Source organism: Dipodomys ordii, unplaced genomic scaffold (assembly GCF_000151885.1).
Source record: "Dipodomys ordii isolate 6190 unplaced genomic scaffold, Dord_2.0 Scaffold85, whole genome shotgun sequence".
Lineage (NCBI taxonomy): Eukaryota > Metazoa > Chordata > Mammalia > Rodentia > Heteromyidae > Dipodomys > Dipodomys ordii.
The window spans coordinates 3,408,553-3,417,560 of NW_012267301.1; the positions used below are offsets into that span (position 1 = coordinate 3,408,553).

The 9,008-nt window shown below is 45.1% G+C and overlaps 1 protein-coding gene across 1 annotated transcript in view; it reads right to left on the minus strand.

The window, feature by feature from the left end:
• The window catches only part of Arhgef37 (Rho guanine nucleotide exchange factor (GEF) 37), a 46,733-nt gene extending 39,342 nt beyond the window's left edge, over positions 1-7,391 (minus strand). The window contains exons 1-3 of the mRNA XM_013025487.1: positions 7,209-7,391; positions 5,414-5,537; positions 1,498-1,645 (exon numbers count right to left, since the gene is read on the minus strand). Of these exons, the coding sequence (XP_012880941.1) occupies positions 1,498-1,645; positions 5,414-5,537; positions 7,209-7,391 (455 nt within the window). The remainder of the gene's footprint in view (positions 1-1,497; positions 1,646-5,413; positions 5,538-7,208) is intronic.
• Between the last annotated feature and the right edge of the window lie 1,617 nt (positions 7,392-9,008).

The window sequence follows — 9,008 nt, forward strand, 5'->3', positions numbered from 1 at the left end:
GATGACTTGGGTTAAGTATGTAACAGAAAAACTAAAAAAAAAAAAAAAAAAAAAAAAAAGAAGATGTATTTATAATTGACTGGGCATGCGAAAAGGAACTACACAAAGACATGTAAGAGATAATTACCTTAACCTGGCAGTGGTTACTGGATGGCTAAAGAAACAAGACTGAATTTCTTGGTGGTGGTGGTGGTGGTAGTGATGGGGCATGAACTCTGGGCCTGGGCACTGTCTCTCAGCTCTTCAGCTCAAGGCTAGCACTCTACCACTTGAGCCACAGTGCCACTTCCATTTTTTTCTGCTTATGTGGTGCTGAAGAATTGAACCCAAGGCCTCATGCATGTGAGGCAAGCACTCTATCACTGAGCCACATTACCAGCCCCTGAAAATATTTTTTATGCCAGTCTTGGGGCTTGAATTTAAGGCCTGAGCACTGTCTTAGAGCTTTTGTGCTCAAGGCTAGCACTCTACCACTAGAGCCACAGCCCCATTTTAGCTTTTTTGGTAGTTAGTTGAAAATAAGAGTCACAGGCTAGGAATGTAGTTTAGTGGTAGAGTGCTTGCCTAGCATGTGTAAAGCCTTGGGTTCGAATCCTCATAACCACATCAAAAGAAAAAGCCTGAAGTGGCGCTGTGGCTCACATGGTAGAGTGCTAGCCTTAAGTAAAAGAAGTTCAGGGATAGTGCCCAGAACCTGAGTTCAAGCTCCAAGACTGGCAAAAAAAAGTCTCACTTGCTTGAAACAGTGATCCTCAGATCTCAGCCTCCTGCGTAGTTAGCATTACAGATGGGAGCTAATCTTACTGTGTAACTGTTTATGTTTTACAGTTTTATTCAAAATTTTAAATAAAAAAGTGTGTTCCCTTCAGGTACAGGTAGCTATGCCCCTAGCTATTCAGAAAGCTGAGAAGCTAGCCCAGGCAGAAAAGTCTAAGAGACTCCATCTCCAAAATCACTAGCAAAAAGCTAGGCTAAAGACATGGGTCAAGTGGTAGGGCACCAACTGAGCAAGCAAGCTGAGTGAGTACAAAGGCCTGAGTTCAAACCCCAGTACCAAGTGAAAAAATGTGACCCTTACATGTGTGCAGCTCTGATCCCTGTCCGTGTGGTAGGACTTCAGCCCTCTGTAAACCAGAAATGGCGTACACCTGCCTTCCACTACAGCTGCTAACAAATCCTGGTTCACACCATGTCACTGTCCTTCCCAACAGTAGCCTCGGTGCTGTTTGCTTAGTATTTCTGCTTTGCTGCCTCTGGACACATGGTAGGTTGGCAGGCCCTGTAAATGGCCTCCCAGGTGAGGGAGATAGAAACCACTGAGATTTGGGAGCCGCTTGTCTCAGCAGCATGGATTGGCCTATCCTGACTAATACAGGTATAGATACCACCACATTCCTGAAGTAACATAAGCAATTGTATGTAGGATTGAGACTGGAACTGCCCTTGGGTCCAGGGTCAATGGGGCAGGAACAGGGGTTCAGGGTCCATGCCACTCACACCACTGCCTCAATGATGCTCTGGATCTCCTGATGCAGCTCTGGATCTTCCCGGTACGTCTTGAGCAGCAGCAGGGCCTGGTCATAGCTGGCACAGTAGACCTTATAAACACGCTCAAACTCCTCTTGAAATTCCAGGAATAAATTACCTGAGGGGGAGCAAGTGAAGGGGTTAGCATGTTTCTGCATGTCCCCTTGCATGGAACAAGGAGGTGGGGGTGACACTGTCAGACTCCTCCAGCATGTCACTGTGGACCAGTTACCACATCTTCCCAAGTTTGCTTTCCACCTGTTTCCTAAGGCTTGAGTGAAAGAATGGTGTAGGTTGAGTGCAGGCTGAACACAGGCTGAGTACATCTAGAGAAAATATTTAGCACTAGCACTGTTTTAGACTGGATTTTTTCCCCAGATTTTGGAATATTTACATTCATAATGAGATGTCTTGAGGATAGGACCCAAAACTAAACATAAATTTCATTTATGTGTCATTTATATACATAGCTTGAAGGTAATTTGATAGCATGGTTATAGTGCATCTAGGGGGTTTGTTGGTTTTGTTTTTTTTTTCTTTTTTTTTTTTTTTGGTCCGGTTGTGGGGCCTGAACTCTGGGCCTGGGTGCTGTCCCTCAGCTCTTCAGCTCAAGGCTAGTGCTCTACCACTTGAGCCACAGCGCCACTTCCGGCTTTTTTTTTTCTGCTTATGTGGTGCTGAGGAATCGAACCCAGGGCCTCATGCATGCAAGGCAAGCGCTCTACCACTGAGCCAACTTCCCAGCCCCTTGTTTTGTTTTTCAATGGTACTAGGGACTGAATTTGGGGCCTCCCACTTGCTAGGTAAGAGCTCCAATACTTGAGCCATTCCCCTTAGTCATTTTGTTTCTTAGTTTGTTTTTTACTTCAATCTTACACTTGTGTCCTGGTTAGACTGCTTCTGAGCAACAGGGGTTACAGGCATTTGTCACCATGACCTGCCCAGGAGTACCCATGTTTTGACTGTGACCTATTAGGAGAGGTTAGGTAAGGAATTTTCCATTTGTGGCATCCTATCAGTTCTCAAAAATTTGAATTTTGGAGCATTTCAGATTTTGGACTTAAAGATTAAGACTGAAGCCAGGCACTGGTGGCTCACACCTGCCTGCAACCCTAACTACTCAGGAGGCTAAGATCTGAGAATCACAGTTCAAAGCCAGTCTGGCCAGGAAAGTCTGAGAGAATCTTATTCTCCAGTTAACTACCAAAATATTGGAAGTGGAAAGCGCTAGCCTTGAGCAAAAGAGCTCAGGGACAGCATCCAGGTCCTGAGTTCAAGCCCTACAACCAATAACAACAAGAAGAAAAAAAAGATTAGGGATTATAATACATGGTATCTATAATCACATCAACAACAGCAATTATATTTATATTGAACACTGCTTTATACTGTGCTTTACCACTAGCTTATTTTTTATTTTGTGAAACTATACAACCTAGGTAGGCCTTGAAGTCTTGATCCTCATGCCTCAGCCTTCTGAGTGCTTGGATTACAGGAGTATAGCACTACGCTCTACTATTATTAGCTTATTTTATATTTACAATTAACTACAGGTGTGCCAGGTGCTGGTGGCTCATGCCTGTAATCTTCGTTACTCAGAAGGTTAGCTACTTAGCTAAATATGAGGATCAGTGTTCAAAACCAGCTTGGGACTGAGTGCGGGTGGCTTACGCCTATCATCTTCACTACTCAGAAGGCTGAGATCTGAGGATCGAGGTTCAAAGCCAGCCCAGGCAGGAAAGTCCGTGAAACTTTTATCTTCAATAAAACCATCAGAAAACCAGAAGTAGTGCTGTGGCTCAAGTTGTAGAGCACTCGCCTTGAGCTGAAGAGCTGAGGGACAGCGCCCAGGCCCAGAGTTCAAGCACCACAACCGGCAAAACCAACAAACAAAAAAGCCTGGACAGTAAAGTCCATGAGACTCTTATCTCCAATTAATCAGAAAAAAATAAAAGGGAAAATGTGACTCAAGTGTAGAACAGCAGCCTTGAACTAAAAAGCCAAGAGTTCAAGCCCTGAGTTCAAGTTCTAGGACCCGCCCCCCTCAAAACTTAACTGTATCTGAGAAGTAAATTCGGGAAACCCCAGTTTACCTACATGTAGTACAGTACAGATAGCCCCTAGTGAGAAAAGCACTTGTGTTAGAACTAGGGCCAGACCTTTGGGCAGCCCTCTCCAGTCAAAAACCTGGGGAAGATTTGACCTCTTTGACCTTACCTTTTCCCATCTGTACAATGGGTACAAAATCAGACTCAAGTCTGACTTCTTTTCCAGTAAGGATTAAATAAGATAATATATGTAAATTCTCTGACGTATATTTCATTCAACAAATATTTGCCACTTGCTTATTTACTGACTACGTGCCAGCTACTTTATCAGGCACTATGAATAAAACAAAGCCCCTATGTCACAGATTTATAATCTGTTGTAAAAGATAAACAATAAATCATTCAGAGATTCTGTAGGTTCAGATTCAGACAGCCAGGGATCAAATATAATAATCAAAAGGCCAAGTATGATGGCTAATCTCAGCTAGATAAAAAGTTGTAGGTAGGACAACTGAAGTCCAAGGCCAGCTCCAGGCAAAAATCAGAAGATTCTATCTGAAAAACAACCTAAAGAAAAAGGACTAAATGAGTGGTTCAAGTGTCAGAGTCCAAGTATGAGTTCAAGTCCCAGTATTGGCAAAAAAAAAAAAATTTTACTACCCAAGGACCCAAACCCTACTTTGGCTCAGGTCTAGCCAATCCTCAGGATGAGCTGACAGGAGACATCCCTCAGGAAACTGGGAAGAATTTGATAAGGAAAGATGGCCCCAAAGCTGCAGCTAGGGAAAATCTAGACAAGGCCTGTCACCTGCAGAGATGACCCAGTGGGATCCAGCCTGGCATAGCCATGACATCTAGAGCCATCCTCAACATCTCCGTAGCATGGAGTGGTCCCCAGGAACATGACAAACATGACAAAGGAACTGTGTCACAACCAGTGTGACCAGGGGCATGGTGATCCGGCAAGCAAAGGAAAGAGGAAGATGTGCTCTCAGAGAGCAGAGAGGCAGGAAGGGCAGGACTCCAAAACAAGGAGTGTGTGTGTGTGTGTGTGTGTGTGTGTGTGTGTGTGTGTGTGTGTGTGTGTGTGTGTGTGTGTGTGTGTGTGTGTGTGTGTGTGTGTGTGATTAAACTAGGGCTTGAATTCAAGACCTGGGCATTGTCCTTTAGCTTTTTCATAGCTTCTTCACTCAAGTCTGATGCTCTACCATTATGAGCCACACCTCTACTTCAGGCCTTTTGCTGATTAATTGGACTTCTTTACCTGTGCTGGCTTTGAACTTTGATCCTCAGTTCTCAACCTCTTGAGCTAAGATTATAGGAGTGAGCCACCAGCACCCAACCTCTTCCCATTCTGGTCCTGACTCATTTGATAGGAGTAAGTCTGTCAAGAGACTGTTTAAGAATTTTACCTAAGGCTCAAACACCTCTTACATTTCTATGATCATGTCATAGAAAAAGGGCAAGACTTTTTGTGGCAACTTTTGGTTGAAAAACGGAGACAGCTGGCAGGATCCAGCATAGCCTGACCTGGCACATAAACCCATGGAAGAAAAGAAAAGCCACATGAGTTCTTTGTCCTCTCTTTGGCCAACCCTAAGGGACAAAGGAAGAGGAGGCTCTGTATGCCCCTAGAAGTTTGTGTGTTATTGATCTCCAATGCATCATAAGGAGAGCGATCTTTAAGAGAAGAGTAGGGCACAGAGACTAGATACTATCTAAGTGCCCTGCTGCCTCTGAAAGGTTGTATTCCAGGTTGGTTCCACTGAGCTGCTCTTCCCAAGAACTCTGGAGACAGTTCTCCAATGAGGAGAAGTTGCCAAGGCTCCTTTGCCTACCGATGAGGTGCACTTGTTCCTCTTCCTTGGATGCTGTCTCCTGAAGCCCATGAAGAAATCGGCTGTTCACCTGGACAATCTCATCCATGTTTGAGAACAGGACATTCAGATCCCCTGGCAGCAGCTGGAAGGAACACAGAACCATGGGAGCTGGGTTTGGGAAGTCTGCAAAAGGGCCTTTGTTTAGCAGGGCTTGGAAAACAGACCTGAACACCACTATCAGGGCCCCGTCTCTCCTGGGAAGACTGACTGCTCCAGAAAAATGCAGTTGTAATCCTAAAGCTTGGGGCAGGGAGAGGGGGAATTGTAATCTTAAAAATCAGGCATTGGCCATCCAGGTACCAGTGGCTCATGCCTGTACTTTGGCTACTCGGGAGGCTGAGCTCTGAGGACTGTAGTTCAAACTCAGCCCTGGAAGAAAAGCCCATGAGATTCTTATCTCCAATTAACTACCAAAAAAGCTGGAAGTGGGGCTGTGACTCAAGTGGTAGAGGGCTAACCTTGAGCAGAAAACTCAGGGACAGTGCCTAGATCCTGAGTTTAAGCCCCAGGACTAGCACACCCACATATGCAGACAGACAGACAGACACACACACACACACAATAATAATAATAATCAGGCATTTTCATTATTCTATAGAAAAGAAGAAAGATAAGGAGAATACCCAGCATGGAAGGTAAAGTTGAACTGGAGTTCTATCCTAGGTCTGCTGCCAACTGTTAGCTTTCTTCTCCCAGTTTCCCCATCTGTCATCTGCCAGTGGGAAGTGAGATCTCCTTCCAACTCTGTCATATTTGGCACTTGCCACCAGTTTGGAAAGATGTATTCCAAACTCTAGCCCCTATAGCCGAGCTATACCACGTTTAAAAAAACAAACGAACATGGGACATCTACATATATGTGTGGCTGTGGAAGTATAGTAGTGCTCTCTCCCTCTCTCTGTGTGTCTCTCTGTCTCTGTTTGTCTCTGTCTCTCTGTCTCTCTGTGTCTGTCTGTCTGTCTGTCTGTCTCTCTCTCTTTCTTTCTCTCTGTCTTTGTCTCTTTTGGTGAGAAAGTCTTTATGTAGCCCTGCTGGTATTAAACTCCCAGTCCTCTTGCCTGGGATTACAGGTTATGTGCCAACACACCGGCTTGCAGTCCTTGATTTTTTGCTAAAAATAAGTAAGGATATATATATTAGGTTGTTTAGTGCCTACAGAGAAAAGTCCTTATTGATCTAAAGGGTTTAAATAAGATACATGTTTTACCTTCTACATTATCTGCTTTGGTACTTTACTCATTCAGCAATCACTAATTGAAATTCTATTATGTGTCAAGAGTGAGATATGTAGAACTAAAAAGAGTCTGCAGAGCTCACACTCTTGAAACTTCATAGAGAGAGTTGTATTTTTTTAGAAACTGGGGGGAAAGTGATGCAAAACTTAAGCACTATCTATAAACTCAGAACAGTGGCACTTTCCCCGTACCACCGCCCTGCAGAGCAACAATTCAAATATAGGTCAGTTTAAGCCATCTATATTAAACTGGAAAGGGACTGTTCCTTAGCTCACTTAATTCCCTGAGATAATTATTCCTCTCTCCACTTAGTAGACGGATACACCAGGATTCTGAGCCATTCAAGACCTTGGGGAATGTTGCATGGGCAATAAATAGAGTCCTAGGGCTGAGATCAAGATATCAAACTTCACACCCTGCCCTCTTCCTTTCCATCAAGCCTTCCCAGGGTGAATTTGAGGTCACAGGTAACCCAGATTTGCCAGACAGAGAGTCTGTGTGTGACCCCATTCAAGTACCTGCTGAAGGCGGCTCCTGATGTCAGAGGCGCAGAGGTGGAGCATGTGTAGATAGGAGACCTCTGTGTCCATGAGCTCCCTGATGGCCAGCCTCTGGTGAAGCAGAGATCTGTCCTCAGCCTGACCTTCCAGGCTGGGACTCCCTGACCTGGAGGAGAGCTCATCTGCCTCAGGATTGGCCATGTTCACAGGCTGTGGAAAGAAAAACAAAAAGCAAAACCTGATTCACTCCTAGAAAACTCTATTAAGAAATGCTAGATGCATGCCAATATCCTAGATACTCAGGAGGCTGAGATCTGAGGATCATGGTTCAGAGCTAGCCTGAGCAAGAAACTCTTATCTCCAATTAACCACCAAGAAGCTTGAAGTAGAGTTGTGGCTCAAGTGGTAGAATGTCAGCCTTGAGGGATAGAGCCAAGGCCTTGAGTGGGAAATTTGAAAAGGCAAAAAAACTCTCAGATCATTGCTGACATCTTAAATTTCTTTCCTACGATGTAAGCATTGTGCTTTTCTGACTTTTCTTCTAATTTTCCCCTAGCTCTTGACTCAGATTTTTTAAAAATCTGCCTCCGTATAGTCCCCCTCCCCTCTCAGTGGCTCCACGTGGTCACGTTCCCATTAGGACACACACAGACTCCAGAATCATCCTTCCAAATCCTTCTCACCCAGTCCTGATAGTACCCAGGGGCATCCATCCTACACAGGCTTTCAGTTCAAGCTCCCTGATCCACAGCGTGCCAGCAGGGCATTTTCCACTGTACAGGCTTTAATCACTCCCTGCTGCTTTGTGTTCCTTCTGTTCCACCTCGTGTTCCCCTCCCCCTCCCCCGCACCCCCCCTCTCCCCAGCTAGGGAGAGTACAGGATTTGTCTCCACCTCCAACCTCATTTTCTGCCTCTGTATTTTGCACCTGCTGTGTCCCTCTAGTCTCTAATCCTCCAACACTGTTTTCTCTTTTTGAAGCCACTCCAAATCCCTACCTCCTCTTGTACTGTACTTTGGTTCTCTGGAACTCCCACTAGCCCTTTTCTCTCAGGTTAATACAATATAAAGGCTCACACCTATAATCGTAACTACTCGGGAAGCTAAAACCAGAGGTTCAAAGCCAGCTCAAGCAGGAAACCCCATCAGATTTTATCTCTAATTGGCCACCAAAAAGCCGGAAGGGAGCTATGATTCAAATGAAAGAGTGACAGCCTTGAGCAAAAACAATCTAAGGGAAAGTGGCAAAGGCCTGAACTCAAATACCGACTGGCTGCACGCCCGCGCGCGCGCGCGCGCACACACACACACACACACACACACACACAATTATAAAGTCAATAGTATGAATAAAAATAGCCTGAAGAATCTTCCTACTACCAAACACTTGGAGATGTCAGAAGCTCCCAAAGGTGGAGCTTACAAGAGATAGCAGAAATTGCCAGGGTCCAAACTGGAAAAGCCTGAACCAGAGCTGAGTGACTGAGCAGAAGCAGTGGGCCCAAAGTGCAGTGGGTGTGCAGGAAAGAGAGCATAGCCCATCTCAGCAAAGGAGGGACTTTACTGGAAGTCTCATAAAAAATGAGACTCAGCAGGGAACCAGTGGCTTCTCAGGAAGCTGAGATCTAAGGCTTTTGGTTCTGAGCCAGCCTGAGCAGACAATTCTGAGAAACTCTGATGTCCAATTAATCAGCAAAAATCTGGGACCAGGGGGCTGGGAGGTGGCTCAGTGGTAGAGCGCTTGCCTTGCATGCATGAGGCCCTGGGTTCGATTCCTCAGCACCACATAAGCAAAAAGAAAAAAAAAAGCCAGAAGTG